The sequence below is a fragment of the Talaromyces rugulosus genome, chromosome VI (genome assembly GCF_013368755.1).
Source record: "Talaromyces rugulosus chromosome VI, complete sequence".
NCBI classification, from domain to species: domain Eukaryota; kingdom Fungi; phylum Ascomycota; class Eurotiomycetes; order Eurotiales; family Trichocomaceae; genus Talaromyces; species Talaromyces rugulosus.
The window spans coordinates 4,539,448-4,564,722 of record NC_049566.1 but is presented as its reverse complement, the minus strand read 5'-3'; the positions used below and the strand labels follow the sequence as shown (position 1 = coordinate 4,564,722).

At 47.5% G+C, this 25,275-nt stretch overlaps 9 protein-coding genes across 9 annotated transcripts; 5 read left to right on the top strand and 4 right to left on the bottom strand.

Annotated features, from left to right (window-relative positions):
* Positions 1-599: 599 nt before the first annotated feature.
* TRUGW13939_11883 (uncharacterized protein) lies at positions 600-1,417 on the bottom strand (the record flags this gene model as incomplete). The annotated part of the gene is made up of 2 exons (XM_035494987.1): positions 600-859; positions 925-1,417. The coding sequence occupies 2 exons, from the start codon at positions 1,415-1,417 to the stop codon at positions 600-602; spliced, it is 753 nt and encodes a 250-aa protein (XP_035350880.1).
* Positions 1,418-3,510: 2,093 nt separating this feature from the next.
* Positions 3,511-6,673, top strand: TRUGW13939_11882 (uncharacterized protein; the record flags this gene model as incomplete). The annotated part of the gene is made up of 6 exons (XM_035494986.1): positions 3,511-3,554; positions 3,606-3,715; positions 3,798-4,147; positions 4,204-4,480; positions 4,546-5,524; positions 5,587-6,673. 6 exons carry the CDS (start codon positions 3,511-3,513, stop codon positions 6,671-6,673), a joined length of 2,847 nt encoding a protein of 948 aa, XP_035350879.1.
* Positions 6,674-7,439: 766 nt separating this feature from the next.
* On the top strand, positions 7,440-8,216 carry TRUGW13939_11881 (uncharacterized protein; the record flags this gene model as incomplete). The annotated part of the gene is made up of 1 exon (XM_035494985.1): positions 7,440-8,216. The coding sequence occupies one exon, from the start codon at positions 7,440-7,442 to the stop codon at positions 8,214-8,216; it is 777 nt and encodes a 258-aa protein (XP_035350878.1).
* A 509-nt stretch (positions 8,217-8,725) lies between these two features.
* TRUGW13939_11880 (uncharacterized protein) lies at positions 8,726-9,159 on the top strand (the record flags this gene model as incomplete). Its single annotated transcript, XM_035494984.1, has 3 exons — positions 8,726-8,848; positions 8,905-9,030; positions 9,094-9,159. The coding sequence occupies 3 exons, from the start codon at positions 8,726-8,728 to the stop codon at positions 9,157-9,159; spliced, it is 315 nt and encodes a 104-aa protein (XP_035350877.1).
* A 3,594-nt stretch (positions 9,160-12,753) lies between these two features.
* Positions 12,754-15,501, top strand: TRUGW13939_11879 (uncharacterized protein; the record flags this gene model as incomplete). The annotated part of the gene is made up of 7 exons (XM_035494983.1): positions 12,754-12,983; positions 13,039-13,166; positions 13,228-13,387; positions 13,453-13,921; positions 13,979-14,148; positions 14,483-15,219; positions 15,275-15,501. Coding segments are annotated over 7 exons (2,121 nt in total), but the record flags the coding sequence as incomplete, so codon positions are not given.
* A 525-nt stretch (positions 15,502-16,026) lies between these two features.
* Positions 16,027-18,343, bottom strand: TRUGW13939_11878 (uncharacterized protein; the record flags this gene model as incomplete). Its single annotated transcript, XM_035494982.1, has 5 exons — positions 16,027-16,706; positions 16,772-17,237; positions 17,297-17,980; positions 18,040-18,200; positions 18,274-18,343. The coding sequence occupies 5 exons, from the start codon at positions 18,341-18,343 to the stop codon at positions 16,027-16,029; spliced, it is 2,061 nt and encodes a 686-aa protein (XP_035350875.1).
* Positions 18,344-18,757: 414 nt separating this feature from the next.
* On the bottom strand, positions 18,758-20,970 carry TRUGW13939_11877 (uncharacterized protein; the record flags this gene model as incomplete). Its single annotated transcript, XM_035494981.1, has 5 exons — positions 18,758-19,469; positions 19,521-20,319; positions 20,375-20,431; positions 20,489-20,787; positions 20,852-20,970. The coding sequence occupies 5 exons, from the start codon at positions 20,968-20,970 to the stop codon at positions 18,758-18,760; spliced, it is 1,986 nt and encodes a 661-aa protein (XP_035350874.1).
* Positions 20,971-21,676: 706 nt separating this feature from the next.
* On the bottom strand, positions 21,677-22,351 carry TRUGW13939_11876 (uncharacterized protein; the record flags this gene model as incomplete). The annotated part of the gene is made up of 1 exon (XM_035494980.1): positions 21,677-22,351. The coding sequence occupies one exon, from the start codon at positions 22,349-22,351 to the stop codon at positions 21,677-21,679; it is 675 nt and encodes a 224-aa protein (XP_035350873.1).
* A 1,147-nt stretch (positions 22,352-23,498) lies between these two features.
* On the top strand, positions 23,499-24,937 carry TRUGW13939_11875 (uncharacterized protein; the record flags this gene model as incomplete). The annotated part of the gene is made up of 3 exons (XM_035494979.1): positions 23,499-23,768; positions 23,837-23,957; positions 24,573-24,937. The coding sequence occupies 3 exons, from the start codon at positions 23,499-23,501 to the stop codon at positions 24,935-24,937; spliced, it is 756 nt and encodes a 251-aa protein (XP_035350872.1).
* Between the last annotated feature and the right edge of the window lie 338 nt (positions 24,938-25,275).

Genomic DNA, 25,275 nt, shown 5'->3' with positions numbered 1-25,275 from the left:
GGCTCGGCGGGGAACGGGCGCCTTCAGGATCAATCGAGCTCGCCGGTGATCGTGATCGTGAGACTGCGGATTCGCGACTCCACACGGTTAGTTTGGGCGCCGCTAGGCTGGAAGCGGCATGGCGTGGAACATGTCTACAGTACTACTCCGTGTATACACATCAATTGAATGTTTACCAAGTTGAACAATGAAATCAATCTTTCTCGTCTCTGTTCGTAAGTATTCCATTTTCCTGCTCTCAAACTCAGCATAGATAGTAAATGATCACATGGTGAAAAAGGTGAAAAAGGTGAAAAAAGAAAGATGTCGGCATTATATACAATATGCGAAACCGCCTACAACCGAGATAATAAGAGAAAAAGATAGAAGATAAAAATGCAGAGGGATATCCACAGGCTAAATATGCAAATCGAAAACCCAACCCTCCCGAGAATACGGGTCAACGCCGTCCAACAGTGAATCTCCGAGGAAGACCTCCACTCCACGCGCCGATACACCCCCAAACCCAAATCTATTAAGAAATCCCCAAATTCAGATACGCACAAGTCCCAGATTCGTCAAAGCGTGAGTGTTAAAAAGCCAGTTATGACAAGACGTCATCAAAAGTCGTCACTGTCCAGGTCCTTTTTTCGTCTTCCACCGGACTTCCGTTTGCCTTCGTTGTGATCGCTCCCGTCTTCGTCGTTCTTCTTCGAATGATCGGGCACTTTGGAGCAGATGTCGGCTAAAAAGTCGAGCACCTCGTCCTTGCCAACAGCTTGTTTCAAGTGGGCCGCCGTCACGCGCTTGGAGTTTCGATCTTTGGCCTCTTGGGCAGCCTTGGTGACAAGTGAGATCATGAAAAGCTCGAGCGCTTTGGCTAGAGGTAGAGGTTAGTACTTCACGTGGCAAATATGTACCGGGGGAGAAGGGACGAAAACGTACAGACGGCAATGGGAGTAACCTGGGCTACCTTTCCGACCTCCTCATCGGCCTGCATGATGCGCTTGATGCGGGCCACGGGGAACTTGGTTTTCACCTCTACTCCGTCCCACGGCTTGGTCTGTTTGGGCTCTTCGATGGGCGCGGGGGGTAGCGGAGAGACAGGGTGGTCGAACATGATGGTCTCGTGAGGGGCGACGGCGGGAGGCTGGGCTCCCGCAGACAGACGAGCGCTGCGTCGGGCCATGTCGAAGCTGTAGTCCTGGGGCAGCGTTGGCTGGACGTACTGCTGTGGGATGCGGCTGCTGGCGGCGGGAACGGGCGGCTGGTAGCCCGAGTTAAAGAACGGCGAGGCGTCGTAAGAGGCGCGTTGGCCGTGTGGACTTGCGAGATATGGAGGTTGGGGCTGGTAGGTGTTGCTGAAGGAGTCGGGGAAGGGTTGGAGAGACGTGAAGTCTGGAGAACGCGGGCGATAGGAGCTGTCGGGATCGGTCATGTTCTTTGAAGTGGGCCTGGGGGGGGGTTTTTTTTTTTTCCCTTTATTATTCTTCTTGTTATTCTTCTTCTTCTTCTAGGGTCTGTGCCTCGAGACCCACAGGCAGAGTGGCACGCGCCGGGTTGTCGTCGTGGCTGGAGACTTTTGGCGTGTTGGGATTGGAAGGATCGCGAGGAAACGGATAGTAGTCGTAATAAATAACAACAACAACAATAACCATGCGCGTGCTAAGTGCTAGCGGGCGCGATGTGAGGCAGCCGATGCGATGCTAGCAGCTGCAGAGCCCCGCAACGACGATGCTGCAGGATCGCGAGTTGTCTCTGGCTGTGTTGTTGAGAATGAAAGGAGGAAGGCGTGCGTGCGCGGTGCGTGGCAGCAGGGCGCAGGCAGAGAAACGCGCAACGAGTTCGGCGGGCAGTGCGTGGCAGCAAGAGGCAGCGTTGGGTGGCAGGTGCTGGCGAGCCCGCCGGGAGCGCGGGTCGCAGCGGCCCTTTTAACCCTGCGCTCCCCGTTGCCCGCGCGAGCGCGCTAGTCCCGATCGGGCCTTGGCGCGTGAAAACATTTGCTCGCCAAATTCCTGGCCCTCAAATAACCCTAACCCTCGCGCATCAATATTATTGACTGCAAGGGAAAACGCATCCGCAAACTGTCCTCTCTTCACCCAGACTGAAGGCGAGTGACCTCACCTGCCGAGCCCGCCAATCAGCAGCTGCAGACCCCGTGTCCTCATCTTTCCCTCTTGTAATTGGCTGTTGGTCGCTGAAATGTGGGTCCTATTCTTCTTCGTCTGTCAACCAATGGTGTCCCCCTATATCACGTGGGGCCCCACATAGTCGATGTTAGTCATTAGGCTGAAGAATCACGCCTGCCTTCTCTGCCATTACTATTGTTTTTTAGTATTGCTACTGCTATCATCACAGCGAATCCCCCCGACATGCAGCACCTGGAAACAACAGTCCGCGAAATTAATGTCGTTTCGCAACAGCAATCCAGCTAATGTCTTGCCACCATGTCCATACGATAGCAATGTCCGATGATGATAGAGCAATCAATGAGATGCTGGGTGGAAAATGCATGCTCGGATGAGGCCATCTCTGTATGGCATCGCCGTCGGTATTTTCTGTTACAAATCGCCCGCATCTATGTGTTTTTAAAATTACTTGATCTAATCTGAGGACTGGCGCTATCTTTCTTTCTTTTCTTTTTTTTTTTGGGTTCTCCATGCAATCATGTACTTATGGATCCATATCAATCTTTTTCTTCGTCGCAGTGCATCAGACACTTGTACAGTGGGATCACTTTGAGCAGATCGTTATGTTATAGCTTCCTATCGAAAATTACGCTGTCCAGTAGATTATTTTCAAGTATCGATGCGCCAGGTTTATCGAGTGATTTTATAGATTCAAATGTTTTATACTTGACCATTTGAATATCCACTTGGTTATTAAATAATTCCCAGATATCGCCAATACCAGTGATCAGAAAATTACATGTAACATTGAAATACAAAATTTGAAACGACATCTACATGTAGATTACATGCATCCAATATCAATCGATTTTGAGATTTAAATGTTAACACGGAAATATATAATCTAGTTTCCCCTACATGTACATGTAGTATCTTACAAAAAATAGATGTATACAATAGTGAATATTTGCAGCTGGATGCTATAATAATAAATTAACAGGCATAATTTACATAATATGCACGCAACCCTTATTCAAATATAGTCAATCGATGTAATACGTAGAACCCAAATATCAATTAAGTCGACCGAAATAAGGTTGCCACGGGCTTGGCAAAACATTGATCCGACCCGCTCGTGAAGAAATTCATCAACCACATCATTGAATGCGGGCGTGCCCGACTTGTTTCTTTAGTCTGGAAGCTCACGATCATTTTTTGAAGCCTCTGCTGACGACGAAGAGGTGTTCCTGCTGTGGTATTCGGTCGCATTAAACACAGTTGACACCGGTAGCTCCACCATGTCTGCGCCTTCTCTGCTTGACTTCACGACTGTTGCGGCTTGAGCCCGTCCCCGAAATACCCTCACGACTCACAAACTCGCCAATACTTCGGCGCGGTCACAATGGCTAGCATGGAGCTTTCGGCGGGTCTGTTGGAGATTGTAAAGTGAGTGCTTCTGCCCCTTGGTCAGGTGACGCGCATATTAACCTCGACTAGCTCTCTGACCCAAGACGATATTCCATTCAAGCTTCGGTGTGCTGTCTGCAACAAGCTGGCTGTCAACGCATTTCGACTTCCATGCTGCGATCAAGCGATATGCGAAAACTGTACGTCATAACCAGCTCTACCTTTGCTCTTTCATTGTTTCGTCCCTGCATTAATCGTGGATTTACGTTAACATCCTTTCAGGCCAGACAACCCTGCCAGACAGCTGTCCTGTCTGCGAGCACAACCCCGTCTCACCCGACCTCTGCAAACCGAACAAAGCACTCCGCACTACTCTCAAGGCTTTTCTACGAACAGAAGAGAAAAAGCGAGAAAAGGATCGCCCATCAGCTACTCCCGCTCCAGCGCTGGCGCCACCCGTTGAGACTGCCACGAGCCAGGTTGCAGATGAAGCCGCTCCCAAAAAAGAAGATGAGGCGACTCCAGTGATAACGCGTGAGCCTGTTATCGCCGATGAGCCTGTAGTGGTGCCGTCTACCGAAGACGTGCAGCCTCTTGAAGAAACGGAACCTCTACCTCAACCCTCCGATCAGGTTAGTTTTGCCATCACAAATAGCACCCCCCAACGTGTAACTGACATATTCCCTAGCCTGGAGAAGTACCCGCCACCGCTGCTGGTAACGAAACTGCTGAAAATATCGAGGAGAACACCACGCCAGCTGCGAGCGGAGCTCTTGTCGAGGGCGAATCGCAGCCGACCCAGCAGGACATGGCATCGGCAAACGGGCCCAATACAGCATTTCCCAACATGGGATTTGGGGTGAACCCGGGGATGATGCCTAATGGAGCTTGGGCAGGACAGGATCTCGGCGCTATGACACAGTTCATGCCGAATACACCAATGAACAACATGCAAAATCCAATGGGTATGTTCCTCAATTTGAGAAGAGCCGAAATGCTTTCTTTTGTACAACTTCTGACACATAATTAGGAATGCTCGGAATCGATCCGATGACTGTAGCTCAAGGAATGTTCGGAGGGTTTGGTATGAACATGAATAATATGAGCAATGGCATGAACGTGGGGTTTGGATCAGGACAGCAGATGTATGGCAATTGGGACAACTCTCAAAACAATATGTACAATCCAACTGCATTTGCGAATGGTATGGGCCAAGATTATCGCGCCTCTGGCTATGCTGGCTACATGTCTCAAGACAACGGGAGCTATTCTCAGATGCAACAATACTCTAACCAAAATTACAACCAAGGAGGCTACTATGGCAACAATGGGCCTGGCTATATGAGGGGCATGGGCCGTGGTCGTGGTCGCGGCTATTACCGTGGCCGCGGGGGATACTATGGCCAGATGCATGCTAACAACCAGTATCAGCAAGGCTACCAGAATAATGTATCTTCGGAAGCCATGGAGCAGACCGCCTCGGCACCATCTGCAGAGGACGTTAAGAAATTCAACGATGATTTAGCCCCTGGGGGAGAAGACGACCTGGGAGATGGCCCGCTTAAAGACGAGACTGCAGAAGCCCAGAAGGCTTTGGGTAATGTTGATCGTACTGGTGACCCTGATGGCCATAAATCTGAAGATGGTGATCCGCAAGACCTTCCTGATAAAGATGGTGCTGCTGTATTACAAGGTATTCCAACCATTGACAGTCTTGATAGTGCCTCTTCCAATCACGATGGTTATCAAAACGGCCCGATGTTGGGACACATGGAGCAAGGATACGGCCGAGGTAGAGGTTATGGCCGCGGAGGATTTTATAATAACCGAGGTGGCTATTATCAGAATGCTCCAGGACAGCAGCCTGCAATAGGGCAGGGCGTTGTAGGTGCCCCCGTTGCACCGCGCGCTATGCGTCAGGGTCTTCCCAATATCAGCACGCGGCGGCTTTATCCAGGCCATGGACACAACCCTTCCACTGGAGAGGCGCCCGAAAACGCATCACGGAGGTAAGAATCATGTACAATGGCGGGGAAATCGTCTCATATTTGTTACTAATACCACTGTCCAGTGCCACCCCAACTACCACCCCAGCTACCATGAATGGCAACAACCGTCCACAGTCCCCATCAGCCAAGACGTCTCGAATGCGATCCCAGTCCCCTTCGCAGGTAGACTCTGGGGCTCAATCACGACCTCCCCAGTCTCCTGCAGTGCCAAGTTCTCGCCATGACCGCCATCGGCGTGACCGATCTCAAGCCTCTCATGCCAGCGAGGCCAACAGAGACAAAGATAGGCGAAGAGACGACCGCGACAAGAACGTGGACCGATCACGATCACGGTCCCCGTCACAGACGAAGGAAACTTCTCGACGCTCCTCACATCGCCCGGACCGCGATCGAGAGCGAGATACGAAACCCAACCACCGCTCGCATCGTTCTCGTCGCCATCGCAGCCGCAGCGGAAGCCGTTATCGTGATGGCGAATCCCCTAGTCTGGGGACCACTAACGGTAGCGAGAGAAAAGACCTTGCGAGCCGGATTACCACTGCACAACGACTTAACAAGGAGTCGTCTGGTCGCTCTCGCGAAGACCGAAGCAGTAGACGTGACCGCGAAAAACGCCGGGACCGAGAGCGCGATTATGACTACGAACGTGATCGAGACCGAGATCGAGACCGTGACCGTCACCGCGAAAAGGAGAAGGACAGACCTCGAGATAGAGACCGAGAACGCGAGCGTGAAAAAGACCGCAAACGACCTCGCCGCGATCGGTCTGCATCACCAAATGACAGCGACTCGTCGCACCGCCATTCACGGCGTGTTAAACGCAGTCATAACCGAGACGAGAACGACTATGACAAACGCCGGCCCTTGACCAGCAGGACCCATGCCAGCACAAAATCGTCGGGCGAGCCGCCTTCTTCGTCCAAGGATCCGCATACTCTAGAGCGCGAAGCCCGGAACCGAGAGCGCATGATGAAAGAGCAGCAGCGACGCACCGCGGCCACGACAGACCGTGACGGGAGAAGCTCTCGTGGGCGTCATGACCGTGACCGTGAACTGGCCGGGGGCCGTCGACTGAGCTATAAATACGAAGACGACGAGGATGGCATGAATCGCATCGAAGAAGAGCGAGAAGCCAGCCGCTGGGCTTGAACTCGTGCTGCATGATTGCCGCGAGATGGGGCAAATTTGCATGGGGCGTTGTTTTTCTGTCTCATTCTTGTACTGTATAAAAAGAAAAGAATTTTAACCACCAGGGTAGATTGCCCTGTTCAATGCCTACTTCAATGTTTTTGATACTGGGAGGAAGGAATACGTGAGGCCACCTCACTTCTTAGCCAACGGAAAGAAGGGTCATTTCGTATCTGGATGCCTGTCAGCGATAACAGTGAAATGTATAGATACACCAAAGAACTGATACTTGTTCTCGAGTAGCAACTGGCTTCAATATATCAATTCGTAGATTTGCATAGTCGTCTTATTAGGGAAACATTCATCAGCGGCCCGCCCCGCTCCAAGGTGGAGAACCACGCCCCTGCGAGCGACTTGACGTCCACTCTTCAACTCTTCATCCACACTCTCACTCTTACTCTCACTCACTCACTCAGGTACACAAACAATCTGACCAGCTGCTACATGATTGTATTTTGTGGAGCGTTGGAGCTATCGGCATGTTCCAGACAGACGAAATGCTCCCGCCGCATGAGACCGGGCGAAAACACGCGAAACGACCGCGGACGAAAACCGCCGAAATGCGAGACGTCAAGTATAAAGAGCAATCCATGATTTCCCATGATAGATTCAATCATTAGCAATTCAAGAAAAGTAATCGACTCCAAGATACCGAGTCCCGAATTGACAAGAACGATTGATACGCACTTCCGATCAGCTTCGACAATTTAAGGATCAATTATCGACGATGCCAAAGCACGCCACCAAGTTGGCAGGCAAGAACATCCTGCTCATCGGAGGCACCTCCGGTATTGGATTTGCTGTTGCTGAGCAGGCTCTCCAAGATGGTGCAAACATCACCATTAGCTCATCGTCCAAGGAAAATGTATCCCAGTCACTGGACCGTCTGCGTACCGATTACCCTGAACAGGCAGGAAATGTGCACAGCTATGTTGCGGACCTCTCATCCAAGAACGAGCTTGAGCACACTGTCGAAGAGCTTCTTAAATACGCTTCCAGGGACTCCCCCATCGACCATGTGGTCTTCACCGCAGGCAACGTGCCTCCTCTTGTCCCCCTAGCGAATATGTCATTTGATGATGTGGATGCTCTTCTTGTTGTGCGGTTCTATGGCGCTATTGCTTTAGGCAAGCATGCTCCCAAATACATGAACCCCGGCAAATCGTCGTCAATCACCTTGACCACTGGAACACAGTCACAGAAGCCGTCTCTTTGGCTGCCACCGGCCGTGGGCAGTGCAGTGGAAGGACTGATGCGCGGCCTCGCCGTCACGCTAGCTCCAATTCGCATCAATGCAGTATCTCCGGGCTTCATCCTCACGGGCTTGATCGACAGACTTCCGCAGGAAATGGCACAGGATGCTATTGAAAAGCATAAGCAGAAATCTCTGACGAAGGATGTGGGATATCCAGACGATACTGCTGAGGCCTACCTGTATCTGATGAGAGATAGCTTTGCCACAGGCTCTGTTGTCGTGACAAACGGAGGTGTTTTCCTGCTATGAGACCTATCAAACGGGCAGGTCTACCCGATCCGCGGGGCATCTTCCGGAACCTCAATATCCCTCCCGGAGCCTCCATAGCCTGCCTCACTCTGGACCTGTCTGTCGGGTGTTTGCAGAAATTTGTTAGCCAGGAACAAAGGAAAAAAGCGGGAGGTGCAGCCTAGGCGAGAATCCGGCCAAGCGGGTGGCTTTGAAGGCCATCTCCACAGGCAAACACTCATCCAGGCATTGTCCATTCCTTACCAATAGAAAATGATTGTGTCTTTGTCATACTGGAAGTTTGCTTCTTCTACCCACCAAAAATATTTTGTTTGCTCTACGGCAAGGCGTTGGGTATAAGTTAGAAGGGAAATTAACTCAAATAGAAGCTCTCTTTCTCTTCCTACCATACCCATCTTCTTATCACCACTAACATCCTCCTTCTCAACCGCCGTTCTACTCCTCAACGGCCACAACTTTCCGACACCACAATATCGCTACAAATTCATCACCCGTTTGCCTCTAGCAAAATGGCATCCACGCCCTCCCTCTCCGATTGGGCGAATATTGCTACCATTGTGTCGGGTTTTACCGGACTCTTTTCGCTCGTTATTGGGTTCCTACAATTGTTCGATAACTCCCGTCAGCAGTCGGTACGTGTGGCAGAGGCGTAGCAATGGTTCAACGTCGGTCTGACAGACTTTACCAGGTACCATCACAAGCGCCTGCAGAGCCGCCTGCAGAGTCACGGCCGCCTACAGCCCAGCAAGGGAGTGATAGTAATCCTCCCTATGAGTTATCGACTAATCAAATCCAAGAATTGGATATTGTACCTGTGAGAGAACCTAGCTGGATTTCAAGAAGGCAACGGCGTTACTAACAATCGACATTGACTTAGCCGCGCCTTCCGGCGGCAGATGATTTGGAGCCTGGATCCCCCAGAGCCCCTTTCTATGATAACTAGTGCTTGTGTCTTATGGATCGCGTTCATGATACTTCTTTTTTCTGCTGTATGACAGTTTTTCAGTATAAAACAAGGGATAAATCTCTTCAGCAAGGCATGGTCGAATGAAAAGCACACTTTTTATCTCCACAGGCAAACGCCCGTCCAGGCATTGTCCATTCCTTAATAATAGAAAATTATTGTATATTTGTTATACTAAAAGTTTGCCTATTATACCTACCAAAAATTTGTTTGCTCTATGGCAAGGCGTTGGGTATAAGTAGAAGTACGATGCTCTACCAACAATCTCTTATTTTACTCTACCGACATCCTCCGACCATACTTTGCCACCTACAACCTCATTACACGAATTAATCACTCATTTGCTCCCACTAAATGGGTTCTTTCATCGCGGCCACTGGGAATATTTTCGCTATTGTGGCGGCTGTCCTGAATGTTTTTGAGAGTCTTGTATTTTTCGGTTGTACTATCTATAAATGCCTCGAGAAACGCCGCCGTCGGGCTAAATACGGTTAGGGTAATTAGGACGATGTGGTAGAGGTTTAGGACGATCTGATAGACCTTATTAGTTATAATTAGGACCGCTATAACGGGATAATATTTTGACTCACGGAAATGTACCTTACTACGACCATAACGGCTGTTATCAGTTGCCATTATTGCCATTAGTACCGCGACAATGGGATAATAATTGAACTCGCGGCCGTGAACCCATCTCGCCACTGCTGCATTAGTTAGCATTACGATTCTTTTGTAAAAGCTAGGTGTCTTGGGATCGAATAACAGCAGTTGGGATTACACATCTAAAACAACGGTTCTTTTGTAAAACTAATAAAAAGGCTGGTAAAATCACTCCTATTCTAATGAACTGGGACTTGGATAGTAATTTTATTTGGAACACATCTCGGTAATACAGAAGACACCGTAAACTGCAAAAATTGAAGCGCCTAAGGTAGAGGGCGCTAGCGGTAATGAATCTGGCTTGGATACTGAAAATCAAGATGATTGTAAAATTGAACTTGCAAAATCCTCTTAATCGCTATCATACAGGGAATAAAAAAAGGGCTTATCGGTAAAGACGTGGAACTCCAGATGAAATCACCCACGCGTATACGAGATTCATCGGAAAAACACAGCTTCCTAGCGACAGCCCATTTCGTTTAATTCCAACGATTCCAACGATAACAGGGCATCCAAGGAGTGCTACAACTGCAATGTGCATCTCCCCGTGTCGGACAGTCTTCGTCATGGATGACCTCGCGGTCCTCGAAAGGACGGGTTAATACTTTTCCCTGGGCCCTGCGGGACCAACGACCTATTTCACCAGGTGGAGAGACAAGATCGAGACCCAAGGAATGCAAGACTTTGAGAACCCCTTGTCGCTTGCAATGATGTATACGACGCCCCCCGAAATTGCAGGTACATTTTTCCTGGATTCTAGAGTAATTTGTGTCGCAGAAAGCACACCGTATAGCTCCCATGTTATCGTAATCTGGCATATGATCGCTCCTCCACTGACGTATTCCATTATCTGACGCCACCCAATCTTGCCAGTGAGTCAAAACGTTACGGTGTGGGCATGCTAGGATGTAAAGACGGTTGTAAATATCATCTACCCATGATCCGTCCCTATTCCAAGCACATGGTACCCATTGATACTTGGTATAGATCATTAATTCCTCTTGACATTTTCCATTGTAGTTACAATGACGAAGATAGGGGAAATGTTCAATTATCATTTTGGACATTGTTCCAACTCTGATGGTACACGTATGCCACGGACGGGCGTTTGAAGACGGATGCCACGGACGGGGGTAGGAATTGGTGCACCGCTCAGAGTTTGACTGCTGAATACGCTCCTTGAGTTGGTTTATCATCTCAACTTTTTGATGGAAGTTAATTGCAATACATCGGCAAAGAAAAACCCTCCCTTGCATTTCCTGACCAAGATAGCAAGTTGTTCCAACGACATCTTTTAGATACCGTATTGGGGCTAGAAAAGGATGGATACTGTCAGTGACCTTAGAGAATGGGTGAAGCTTGACACATCTTGGGCAAACTTTCCAGCGCGAATCGCTTAACCTCTGGATGACATTGAATTCATGATATCGCAGACAGCTACAGATATAACAATATGAGGATGTAGCGTCAAGCAGGTTGTAGAATCGGATTGATTGTACTAAATTTTTTGCTTTCATAAAATCGTAAACCCCCTTGCAAGTCAATGCGAGGCATATTCTGTCAATTTGACTTAAGCGTTTGGCAATTTGTAACAGAAGCTCCACCGGGAGACGTGAGATGGGTGATGCATGATTTGGCAAGTCATACGTGGAAGGCCGTCTTTTTACTAACGCTATCAAGCCTGCCTCGAGAGGGGTTGATGCGTGGCTATTAATTTCAGAAAGTGTTTGTCGAATGGATTCAATTATGTGCGACATGATGCGTGTTTTTGTATTTGTATTTGTATTTGTGTGTGTGTGTGTGTGTGTGTGTGGAATTGGCAAGTATTTTCGAGCGATGTTACTAGACTAGGCTTTATAAGATGTATCAAGGTATAACTTATAGTTGTAGACCTCGGCGATTTTCCTGAATACAACAATCAACAGTGCAAGAATCTGTCCTTGACTGGGGATTCTTAAAGAGTCCTTGTTCAGATGAATGACAGTCCTTGTTTAGATGAATGACAAAAGCTTGTGTTCTTGGCGCAACAATGGAGTCAACAAAGAGGTACGAGATAAACTTCCTTGCTGCTGTAATACTTGAAAAATAAGTCGACCCAACTGTCTATGGCAAGGTCGCTGAAAAGTTGATTTCCCTAGTAATCTATCCTTGGCTGGGAATAGGCATTCATAATTTCCCGTCTTCTGGCCACAAAGGGCTCCGGGTAACTCACGACCCTGAATGATGGACAGCACAGATTCAATGCTCTTTGATTATTCTCGATTTATTTATTTATTTTATTCTTTCTTGGGGGTGAATATGTAGTATAAAGACTTATTCACATATCTCCATATATAAATTCTGATATCAGCCACGACAATTGCACCACTTTGTTGGAGTCATTAGATTGATCCTATCTGCCAGGCGACGACGATGATGCTGTCGCACAAATATATACTAAACATATACTCTAGATAGTCTTCAATTGAATTAATCGCTGGAGTAGAGCCGATTCCGGAAGGCGGTGGTTTAGGGACAAGGTAACGGTCCTTGAATAATTTTTGGGTACGGTGAGGTCTTTATTTGATGATATTAAGGTGCTTCTACTGTGCGTTGTTTGTGAAATGAATTGTGTATGGATATGATGATATTCTTATAGATAAATTATCTTTTTATTGTAAAAGATACTGTAAAAACATTCGTAGCACGTGAAATAGACATTTTCAAGAGTCCATTGGACGTCTTTCCCGTGACGATAACCATAAGCGGTATCCGGAGCCACATATTTCCTAATCCAGAAATTACAAGCGCCGCATGTCTTCCCATGCCCCGCGCTGTCAGTAATTCTGATTGAAATGTTAAAGTTTTCATTTATCCCAAAAACCTCCAGAGCAACTCACTCACAATTCTTCGATACTAAATTTAGCCGCAGCAATGGCTCCCGCCGTCGAGGTCCCTCTCATGGTTTCGGCATTGCCTGTGAAAGAGGCGATAGGTCGCAGCGACGACATGCATTCTATTATCATCCCCCCTAAAACACTTCCTCTCCCAAACCCATCACTACAGATTACTGCGGATCATGACCTCAAACAAGTCGAAGTTCCCGTCTACCAGCCTGGCAGAGGAGAGGTATTGTTACATATCAAGGCAACCGGAATATGCGGGTACTTTTCCTCCCAACGGATAAAGTTGATAGAAACGGTCTAACAACACGATTAGATCCGACATTCACTTTTGGAAAACAGGACGGATTGGCGAACTCATTTTCGAAGGAGACGGAATCATAGGCCACGAGGCATCCGGAATTGTGCTCCAAGTGGGCAAAGATGTCGATAATTTTAAACTCGGTATTATTTCCTCCTACCTTCCGCTAAGGCCACACGAAGTTTGAGCTAAAGAGAACGGTAGGTGACAGGGTAGCAGTGGAGCCCGGTGTCTCATGCGACCATTGTTGGATTTGCCGTGGAGGCCGATACAATCTTTGCGAAGATGTACAGTTTGCTGGTGTATATCCTAATGATGGAACAATACAACGATACAAGGTGCACCCTGCAAAATGGCTACACAAGTGAGCTGCGCCTCATCACCTTGCGCTCATGTTCTTCTCAAGATGTTAATATTGATGGATTACAGACTGCCGGATAACATGACTTTTGCCGAAGGGGCTCTCTTGGAACCCCTATCTGTCGCCATGAGTGGCATTAGGATTGCCCAGCTTAGTCTCGGTCGTGGGGCTGTAGTCTGCGGTGCTGGACCGATAGGACTGATCACACTTGCTGCCGCGCGTGCTTCGGGAGCTCATCCTATTGTGGTGACTGACCTGGATGCCGGACGACTGGCGTTTGCAAAGAGCTTCGTTCCAAGTTGTATACCGTACCAAGTCAGTCGCGACCTTGATGCACAAGGCAATGCAAAAGAAATTCGATCCCTTTTTGGAAGTCGGCAGTATGATGCTCCTGAGACAGTGCTTGAGTGTACAGGTGTCGAGAGTAGCGTCTGCACTGCTGCATATACAGCACGACGGGGCGGAACAGTGGTGGTAATCGGGGTCGGCAAGGAAACCATGAACAACCTCCCATTTATGCACCTATCTCTCGCCGAGGTACTATCATGCTGCTACTTTTCATTGCGTACGTACCGTTGCTGACTTCATGAACAGATCGACTTGAAATTCATCAACCGGTATCGTGATACCTGGCCGCCAGCAATTGCTTGCATTAGTGGCGGAATATTGGATCTGAAGAGGCTGGTCACGCATAAAGTCTCTCTGGAGAAAGCATCTGATGCTCTCCATATCGCGTCCGACACAAAGAACGGTAGTATCAAGGTGTTAGTGGTCGATGATGAAAATGTCACATTATAGGCGGCTTGCATATTGCAGGATAGATCTTAATAAATGCGAAAGGAACTTGAGTTCAACACTGGAAACGCTTTGAACTTCTCGTAGTATTAGAAATGGCCGTGGAGATGTGAACGTGGATAAGAGAACATTAGGACAAATGGAGAGAGAGAGAGATGGTAATTGCTGTGGCCCCGAAAGAGGAAGGCGCAGCCGGACTGCGAGTTCCCCGCAACCTTCTGTAGTCCTTTCAACAACAACCACAATAATGATCAACCCCGACACAAACCCGAAACTACCCTTGTGATGTGACCAAAAACACAGCACCAATAAAATTACAATGGACGAAATTACGAACTGGGGCACTCACGATGATTTCGCCGACCATCCCCTCCGCTCCAACAGCGTCGACCAGCCTATCCAGTCGCCATGGTCGCTCAACGACGGGTTTTCGCATAACCCAACCTATCTAGCCTCACAAGATGAGCTTCGAGACATTATATTCTCCATAGCACAGTCTGGAGCATCAACACGCGCTGGGAGTCCAGTCACCCATACGGCAGGACATTTGGGAGACGAGCCACGTCTCCTCGGAAGCCATACTGCAAGCAAGTATTTAGCTACGAGAGAAAAGAACAAAAAGGAGATGATTTACTTGAAAAATTATGTCCGTGAGGTCGCTCCTTGGCTGGACATGTTCGACTCGCAAAACTCCTTTGGGATTCACTTGCCCATTCTTGCGCACGATTTTCCTGCTTTGCATTATGCCATACTCGCCATTTCAGCGCGGCAGATGGAAAGGAAAAATGGTGCACGTGACTCATTTGACAGCCTTGAATTGTACCAAGAATCGATTCGGTTACTAAGTCCGTTGTTACAAGTGCGGGATGCAAATGTCATTTCTACATGTGTGTTGCTGTGCTGTCTAGAGATGATGTCGGCCAGGGGGCAGGACTGGCAGCGGCATCTGGAAGGATGCGCGGCTTTGTTTAATGCATTTGATATCCATGGCTTTAGTTCGGGCTTGTTACAAGCCGTGTTCTGGTGTTATGCTAGGATGGGTGAGGAGTGATGATGAAATCGTTTACAACTTGAAAGTACTAAAAGATTGTTTAGATGTTTGCGGTGCAATTATATCGGACGGCACACAAGGGACGCTACTGAAGTCTTCTAGGTGGTTGTCACCTGGCTATAGCCATGAGGATGCCCACCAACTTTTTCTGGAAACTGGATCTGCAGATATGTATGCTAACTGTGCGGTATATCTCTGCGCTAAAGTCTGCGAGCTTCTCGCAGACTATACAGGATTTACAGAGCTCGGTCATGATAATGGTTGCACAGATCGTGAGTTTGAAAGGCGTTGGATACAGCTTTGGGAAGACCTGCAAAACTGGTTTTCAGAGCGACCCGCTGAACTCCTGCCTGTGCGGACCACAAAAATGGGGCCATTTGTACACGTCTTTTTCTGCTTTTGGGCAGCAATATCATCCAACCAACTGTACCATACGGCGTGTATTCTTTTACTTGGCGTTAAACCAAGGAATACCAACTTTGAATCAAGCTTCGTGATATCCTCTGTGTGGCATGCTCGGCGTGTTTGTGGGATATCTTTGGCCAATCCACATCACGGATGTCTCAACAATGCTGTCCAGCCTCTTTGGGTGGCTGGTCGGCTGTTTAGCCATAAAGCTGAGCACGAAGCTATCATCAAGCTAATCCAAGAAATTGAAGCTGCTAGCGGATGGGCTGCATGCTGGAGAATCAACGACCTCAAAATAGCATGGGGTTATGCAGTGCCTTGATGATGGGAGGGCCGACATCGCCACGTATTCAGTCGCATTCGCATTCGATAAAGACAAGCATCAGCATCAAGAATCTTCCATGGTGGACCATTTCAACTGCAAGGCTGCAACCAAGTCGCCAACTTTCCACCCAGTGATTTCTTGAATACGGTGGAAACCTTCAACAATTTCTGTCTGCTGGGTTTTATAAGTCATACTCGTTGCAGCAACAAAAAATGAGGCCAATAGAGTTAGATCCCAACACTGACGGCGATCGTTATGTAGCACGATACCACAAATTCTTCGAGTATGCCACAGAGAAGATCTTGCAGCCGGATTAAAGTGAAATAAATTAGCTGTGCGAGGCTTTTTCTGAAGTAAAAGATGCATGGCAGTGTGGTATAACTGGTTGCCGAAAATACCTGCTCCGTTGGTAAACAACAGTGCTGGAAAGTTACTGTCGTTTTCAGTTTGAGGATCAAGTTCAAGCATGGCTCGGAATTCACTTGGTCGTCCGAGATACCATTCATCAAGTTTGCGAAGCAGTCGCATCCAACTCTCGGTCGCATTAGACGTTGGTGATCTGGCATTCGTGCTACCATCGCACAAGACTATTGCTTGTGCACATAGTGCCAAGGGGATGTGAGCATATTGAAAAGTTCTATGGCCAGGGTCGTCAGTGATTTTGAGTTCGTCAGTACGGAGAGTAAAAGACATTGAAATGGCTGCAATATTAGCAGTAGGGTTGATCAATGAGACGCTAAGATCTGGATTTCTCACACCATTTAGCCACGCTGGTATATGTTATATGTTCTGGATAATATAAGCATACCTAATCTTAGTAGAAGCCAGTATATCGCTGATCTTAAAGATTTTTCCGATGCATACTGTACCAGGGAGCCTACTAGGTCCAGATGGTCAAGGTCTGTTCCTGTCCGAGTCCAGGCATGATGTATATTGGAAGCAATCTGTTTGATCTTTTCCAAGGACGCGCAAAGAGCGGATGATAAAGCGTCCCTATTCATTTCCAAGTCGGAATTGTCCGGAGTCAAACCGTCAAATCTAGAACAGTGTTGCTCAAGAATTGGGGTGGGAGTCGAATTTTCAAAGATTGTCAACCGTGGCGACATATGATCGAAGAATTTTTCGTTGGTGTTTAGTCGATTATACGACATTTCTGCCAAAGAAAGCATAGCGGAGAGTGCCGCTGGGTTATGCGACGGCCCAAAAGGTGTTGTACCAAGAGCCAACTGAGTGGCGGCAATCCCGAATGACTGATTCGTATCGCAAATATCGAGCTGTTTAAGAACGCAAATTAGAACAGTCAAGTCCCAAATCTGTCTACAAGCTGGCATACCCAAGTAGCAACTTCATATCTGTAGTGCCTAAGGAGTTGATATTTTCTCCACTCATCCAGTTGACACCCCGCGGCAGTGTGAAATGGAATCCGATTATTCGTAGAGTGAAGCACTTCACTGGGCTCATGAACTAAGTTTTTGACGGCAAGTTCGTTATCTCCTGGTGTTTGATACTGGGCGCTGAGACTGCTAAATGACTTGAGCTCTAAGCTGTGTTCGGAAGACCTGGATGATCCTTCTTGTATATGTCCTGCGGAGAGATTCCAACCGTCAATGTCATCTGGAGATGAAAGGACCTGGCTTGGGCTTAAGCCTGTACTAGATAATGACGGATTGGCGGTCGATGTTACCAATCCAAGAGCAAGGAGACCTTGTACTGCAGATCGATGGCCGTCACTAGGACTACGATCTACCCCGGCAGGATCTCTAGGAAGTGGTGATACCATCTGTGATATGCGTTTGGTGCCATTTTCCTTGGCATGTTCGTTCGCGGTGCTAGTTTGGCCATTGTCATTTTGGCCAAAATCTGTATTTTTGCCTCCGGAGTTTTGATCTGTTTCACAGTGATTTGGTGTAGAAGAAATGTCCTCACGCGCGGGAAGCTCAGTGTTGTCTCTATTATCTGTACAACTGGCAGATGACTTGTAATTCTTGGGGATTGGCGGCGAGGAGAGGTTTACAAACTACAAGTCTCACTGTTAATAAACATTTACCAAGTTTGACAACAAATATTGTTTCTTACATGAACTTCTTCATTGCCATCGCTAACCCGACTTGGCATCGAACGCTTCAATGGCTGTCGCACTGTGTACGCATTTTTGCTCAAGAAGGTCAACCGCGGAGCATACTCACACGAAGTACCCCTGGTAGTGCAATTGCGACACCTGGGCTTTTCTTCGTCACCTACAGAACTCGACATTCAGCAACATTTCTGCAAGAAAAGAGCAAGTTGAAGGAAAGGTCAGTTGGCACATACACTTGCGACGTCGTGTGCGACACTGGCGACACCCTGTTCGGACACGCGTTGCGCGTTGGTTTTCGACCATTCCTGACAGGATAGGAGGTCATGCTATGGCTTTTTTTGTCTTGAGATCGATAGTATCGTAATCATTGATGGTTGTCAAACTTCGCTATGTTATTAATTGATGTTTAAGGAAAGTCGTAACGCGGGGAGCGGGGGTCAAAGAGTAATTCTATTGGTTGGTATATGTGGGGTAAACGCTAGCCTCAAAGAAGAAGTCACAGCCATTTTAAGAGTATAAAGCGCTGTATTTCAAGAATCTCGACAAGTGCCATATTATTTTTAGAGTTATAGCTGTCTAAGGAACTTGGATGATATTGAAATGCTATGCCATTCGAGTAAGAGTTTTCGGACACGCTCAGAGATGTAGAGTCATGGGCTTATTTCGCATGAACAATGAATCAGTCAGCACAGAATTTTGGCATGGCTAGTTGTCCCCTCAGTCCAGAACGCGTAGCCCGACAAAATCTGCCGCATAAGTCTGAAGATCTCCTTCGCCTCCCTGGTTCCCAATATTAACACTGTTGTTCCCAGCTTCCCACCCGGGGACTAGAACCCCAAACGTCGACGGATCCCACCATCCATCACCAGGCCCGAATAGTTCACTATGCCGGCCAGTGAGTGGTGCCTCAAGTCGCACCGGCGAACCGCCATTGACCGAGATGGTTATGTTTCGGGAGTTCGTCAAGGTGCTTGAATAAGTAATATCGTTGTTGATGACATCTAGAAGGATGTACTTGGATCCTGCTGTCTTTGCCGGAATGGTAATTGTTGCACTCGAGGATGGTTCTAAATAACTAATCTTCGAGCCTACAGGCTGGCAATAGCCTTGTCCACATTCTGTAAGGATGGCTGACCCGGTTCGTGCAAAGGACGTACTTGGGTAATATGCCCCAGGTGGGTTCGTGATTTTGATTGACGATACGCCCGTTGTGCTAATGGTGATATTGTTGTTGGCCCCTGCAGACAAGGATATATTTGTTGATGCTTGGCTAGAGCCAGAAGGTACATCGATGGTTGTGCTGTATCCGCTAGGGCTAACCTGTATATCTATTTGGCTTCCCTCGCTCGGAGGCTGCGTAAAGTCGATGACAAGAAGAAATTCCCCACTATCTGTCACCGCGTAGATATCAGAAAAGATGGTTTCGACGCTATATCAAGTAAGTAGCGGCGCGTTGTAAAAAGTGACCAGAAAAACTCACTTTGTAGACGTGGCAAAAATATCAGTGGCGTAGTAGCCTGCCGGTGAAGTCCCCTTGATTTCCAACAAAATAGTCCCGTGAGGCTCTACAGAAGCAGAATATGAAGTTTTAACACTAGCTGCTTCACTACCAGCCCAGATGTTCTTCACAGTTGCCGCATACTGAATGCCTACATCGGAGAGATCCAACTGTAACGTGCGAGCGGTATGGGCCCAGTTGACAAGCGCGACGACAGTGCGATTTTCCGACAATGGCCCGCTCCATACATCATACTCGTCATCGGACCAGCGACGTACTAAGTTTGCACTCTTTCCCAACGGATCTTGGTTATATCCGATGACATCTGGCTGGTTAAGCACGCCGAGTGATGCCTGGCTGATCGACGTATAAGTATCTTTTAATGCGCCGCCAATCACCAGTGGGCTTTTTAGAATGGCCCACAGAGAGAAGTGTGTCTGTTCCTCGGGCGTTGTGAAGATATCGTTGCCTACCTCGAGCATATCCAAGTCAGGCCATTGTCCCGGGCCAGCAAATGAGGTCTGAGTTGCGGCTTGGTTGATAATACGGAAAACGGATTGCCAATTTTGCGAGATATCGTTTCCTATACGCCAGGAATTGCCGAGATTGGGGGCCCAGAGAGCGGGAAAGTCGACGCCCCATTCGCAAATTTGAAACAAGATTTCACGGTTGAGGTTGGATAGGGCGTTAGTCATGTTTTGATAACGTGCCGATGGGGAAGTGCTAGGCTGATAGGCGACATTGGGATATCCGGTGGCAGCGTCCGAATAGCAGTTGTCATCTAGAACGGGATTAGGAATTTAAACAGTGATAATGTAAAAGGGGTGATCACAAACATTTTAGTGCGTCTGCTCCCCAGGCTGCAAAAGTCTCTGCATCAAGCTGTTCATGGTCTAGAACCGACAGTCAACACTATTTGACATTCTACCAAACAAATTATATCAACTCACAGAGACTCCCAGCCTGTGGAATCCCCGTCCCGCAGGTCTCGATGCCGGCATCCTCATAAACTCCAAACAAGAGGCCAAGGCCGTGTATGTAATCCCCCAAAGCAGGCATGCCATTCGGAAACAAAGTCTCGTCCCACGTCAAAGATCCATTCGTCAATCGATCTGCTACCGTCCAACCGCAGTCCGTTGTCACATAGCGATACCCGAGTTTATCTAGACCCAGGTCGACGAGTGCTTTTGCGTTGGACTTTATGATGGTTTCATTCGGGTGGCAGCTATAGTGGTTATACGAATTCCATCTAAAAACCATTTGTCAGCTTCTAGATATTTTTTATAAATTCGCATAAGCTATAGTATACGAACCCCATTGGAGGGGTTGAGGCTAAGCCATTCTCAATGCGTGCTTCGAGGCGAGTCTTGATTGGTACGCATACCACAGTCGTGGTAAGGAACGCCAAATAAAAGAGATGACTCTGTCTCATTTTTGTTTCATTTACTGTATTAGAAGAATTTGAAATAAACAGTTCGTAATGTAGTTAACGTGTAGCAATGGCATTATTAAAAGAATACCAGGGCTCGTTTCTACAACGGCAAACAGAATCTACCCCACAGATGACTATCTAGGACACGGCTAAACGGCCAAAACCCGCCTGAACGAGAGAATTGTTGATCGACAAACTCATATAGCTAATTCAATCAAAACGGGATGTGATTTATGGGAAAGAAATTCGTTCAAGACCTGCAAGTGCGGAGTTCCGGCGGGGTGGTGTGCGGGGGACGATCATCTAGCAGGAAAGTTATACCATGGATTTCGGCTAATTCATCTGCTGGGCCAATCATGCGAACACTGTCTGAGACATGCAGGGACGATAGTCTGTATTTTTATGGCCGTTTTCAAGAATTGCGTTCACGTGGCCTCCGTTAGATCTAACCTTAAGGATAGGTGCATATGTAACAGGTAAAAGAATGTGAGAACCGTATTCAGCTACCAGGTGACTGTTTGTGAGCTAATTTTAAAACTTTGAATCGATCAGGTGTCGTTAGTATTTCCTAACATGCATGCGCATTGTAAGGTGTGGTTACTACGGAATATAGGCTGCGTAGGACGCGAATCGACACCAAGCTTTCAAATTCAAACACACAATGTAGTATATATAATTCTATAAGTTCCAATATAACTATCTAACATTATACAAAGACAACATGGCCGAAGAACGGGGACATGTGGAAGCTTGCTTGGTCGGGAGGACTCCAGGCACCCAGTGTCTGGTTAGGGTATATGCTGGGCGACGTGATGGTACGGAAGAAGTTCATGCGCCATTTGGACCCTTTGACCTCATCAACATCAAACAAAGCAAGAGGGATCTTCACGTTCGACTCCCACGTGCTTGTGTTCTTGTTGGTAGTTGTCGAGGCCGTGAAGCCGTCCGTGTAGGGGTCGGTCACGAAGAAGTGGTCGAACGGGGCACCGTCGGCGCGGACCTTGGTGGGATTGAAGACGACAGCCTGATATGTGACGTTGGCTGGGCTAATCTCGTATTCAATGTATGTTGTCGGGTCGTTCTCGCCGTGGTAGAGGAACGCTTCCATCACCTCGTATTCCCAGATGTCGTCGTTTGTGCTCTGGCTGGCGTTGAAGTACCAGTTTGTCTCGTTCAACGCTTTGAAGCCCAGCTGGATAGAGGTATCGTCGTAGCACACGCTGACCGTGGTCATTGGGAATGGCGTTAGGTCTGGGACAGACTGGTTCACGACGGCCACCGCATAGTCCGGGCACTCGGGGACTTCAAGAGAGGGCAGCGACGCATTTGTGGCAGCTGAAGCTGCAGCCGCAGTAGCGAAAACAAATGGCTCGACACGCATTTTAAAAAGTAGCTTGGGAAAAACAGTCAAGAAACTAAGACACTGACGGGCGGGAAAAAACGAGCCATAACCGGGATGGGAGGTCTTATATTTCTCCCCCCCCTGCCGTTATTTTATTTCTTATCCTTCTTTCACACCGATGACTGCAACTCTGGGGTAAGACCCAGTGCACCGGCTCCTCCTACGTTGTATTTAATGGTGGGATTGGGTCAGCTCGTAGAGTCAGTGGCAGCAAACCATCCAAGCTTTGGCGCCGGCGCGCAACCAGCTAGCCCCCATGCTATTCCCATGAGCCGGACCCAGCAACCAACATTGAAGCTGCGAGTTAAAATGATCCGCTCGGCATTTAGTTGCTGTCAGCGTCTATTTTTGGCTAGACAGCGACGCCAAGTTTCTTTGTTTGTCAGTAGCATCTCGCTTAGCCGGGGTCTCCGGGTTCGTCTTATTTACGCTTATCTTGGGCCGAAGGAAGAACTGCCGAGTAGTGAAACATAGCGATTAATTACGGCCAAGATAAAGGAAAGATTGGGGAGACAAAGGCCCCGATTGATTCATGTGCACGCGAAATGGTATTCATATAAATTACGAAATAACCTAACATGGTCAAAAAAAGAACAAAAAAAGAACAAAAAAAATGAGCGGAAGACTTTAGACCCTTTTAATATTTTCTGTCTGATCTTTGAATCGCTCCTAGTAGTGTATCTTTTACCTTTCGTTGATGCTCTTGCCTCGATTTAACTACACTAGCATGTAATATAAGTCGATGCCTGTGTATAGTAAAGATATTGTGATCGGTTGTGTCGCATTTTGGCAAAGAAGGCCACGACCTCCACAGTCGCATGGAAAAGGAGAATTATAGATATAGATATATATATATCCAATTATACACGCCTTTTCGGTCTTATTTTATTTTATTTTATTTTTTTGGTTATTTGCCAGTGTCTAAATACATGTAGACTTTACATCGTATCAAGGTTATACGTATATATGTTGTCGGCGAGTGACGTCAACCACCCATAATACGTCTCCAGTTTGTGATACAGATCTAAGTACTTTGGTACAACTTAAAGGGATCGACTTTTTTATTGAGAGGATGTCTACATTCAAAATAAATATTTGAATTAAAAACAACTTTCAATTGCTTAAGATGCTGACTCTGACTGGTTCTTGTTACTGTGATCAGATCAAATACGAGCTGATCCTCAACTCAGCCAAGGATGCGCGGACATCGCTATGCCATTGCCACAACTGCAAGAAAGCGTTTGGGACCAACTATGGCCTGACTGCCAAAGTACCCAGAGACGCATTAAAAATTACCCAAGGCACAACAAAGGAGCACGCTGCCGATAATGGGTCTGGCATGTTGATTCACAGGGAGTTTTGCAGTAACTGCGGGAGTACTATTCTCGAGTACGGAGTAAGATTTTTGCTATTAAGTGACTAAATGCTTCTTAGGACATCAAAAATAGCTGACGAGGAGAAAAGGAAGCCGTGAAAGCTGACTTTAGATATATCGCTGTTGGCACGTTGGATGATCCAGATGCTTTACCACCAAAAGGGGAGTTCTTTTGCAAAGATAGAGCAAGTTGGATGCCTGAGATTCGTGGTATAGTTTGACCCAATTCTGTCCAAGATTTCTAGCTAAAGAAAATACGGCAGGTGTCTTTCAAAAAAGAGAGATTGCAGAATAGTCGCGGGCTGCATCAAAGTGTTGCTGGTGCGGGAATGGGAATAACCTCATATTGTGAAACCAGACTTAGTCAGCACATATTCCCCATACAATAAATACAGCCTCCAATAGTCTTTATATATCAGAATCTTTATTCCCTAGCATCCAACATCGCCGGTTTGGCCGGGTGGTCCTGTTGCCCAGGAAGTGGTACCACCTAGTCGCCTGGAGGGTTTACCCTCTAGGTAAAGGGTTCCCTATGCTGACTAGTTTCAGGATGATAGGCTGCCTTCACGACGAGCGCCAGGCTGCGATGGGATCTCTGTAACTCTCAGGTCAAAACTGGCTTAGCTGACCAGCGGGCGTGAGCAGAGCAAAACCCACAAACGACACGACACCATACACAGACAGCCACGCAGGCGAATCTTTGGAACCTTGATATGCCTAGCATATCACCCTATCTTTTTTTTAAATCTTTTTTTCTATCTTTTTTGTTGTGTTGTTGATTCTATATATATACTGTTGTTGTTTTGTTCTGACTCTGTAGTACAGCGTCAACATCGCCGCGGGTCGTGGTCGATGTTGGCGTGGTCTGCTGGGCGAACTCACCTGCATCGCCAGAACACAACAACAAATTCACGACGGGAACTGGCAAGCCCTGGGTTCGACCCTCGTCGTCAGAAGTCTTTTTCCACCCAGCGACACCCTCCCCCTTCCTCGTCCTCAGGACAATTTACACTCTGCAAACGCCAACCCCATTGAACTTGAAGATTGATCTGGGACGTGTCAGAGGAAATATCATCATCAATTTTGAAATAGTGCGCCTACTTCTAAGATGCAAGCAACTCGATGTCCCAAAGAATGATCCATGCAGCTCTTCCTCCCTCTCGACAACGCAGGACCTTCCATGCCTTTAAATTAAATCTGTATTCTATCAATTGAATAAGTAATGGGTCTTTTTTATATAGGGAGGTAGTATTGTTAGAGGGCTAGGAAGTTCGCAAACTATTGAACTAGTGCCGTCATCGCAACAGCTATTATTTTAAAAGAAAGCTCACAAAGGCACACAAAAGAAAAACACAAAAACCTGCGGACAAAACACCCATAAATACAAATTTAAAGCGCATGTACGCCGTTTTGGGTGACCATTTTCTTACTCTTTTGTCATCTACCCAGCAGTAGTCTCGCGTGGTGATCCTGTCCATACCATCAAGGTAGTCAGGAAGATCCTGGGGCGAGGCCACTTCGTTTTCCC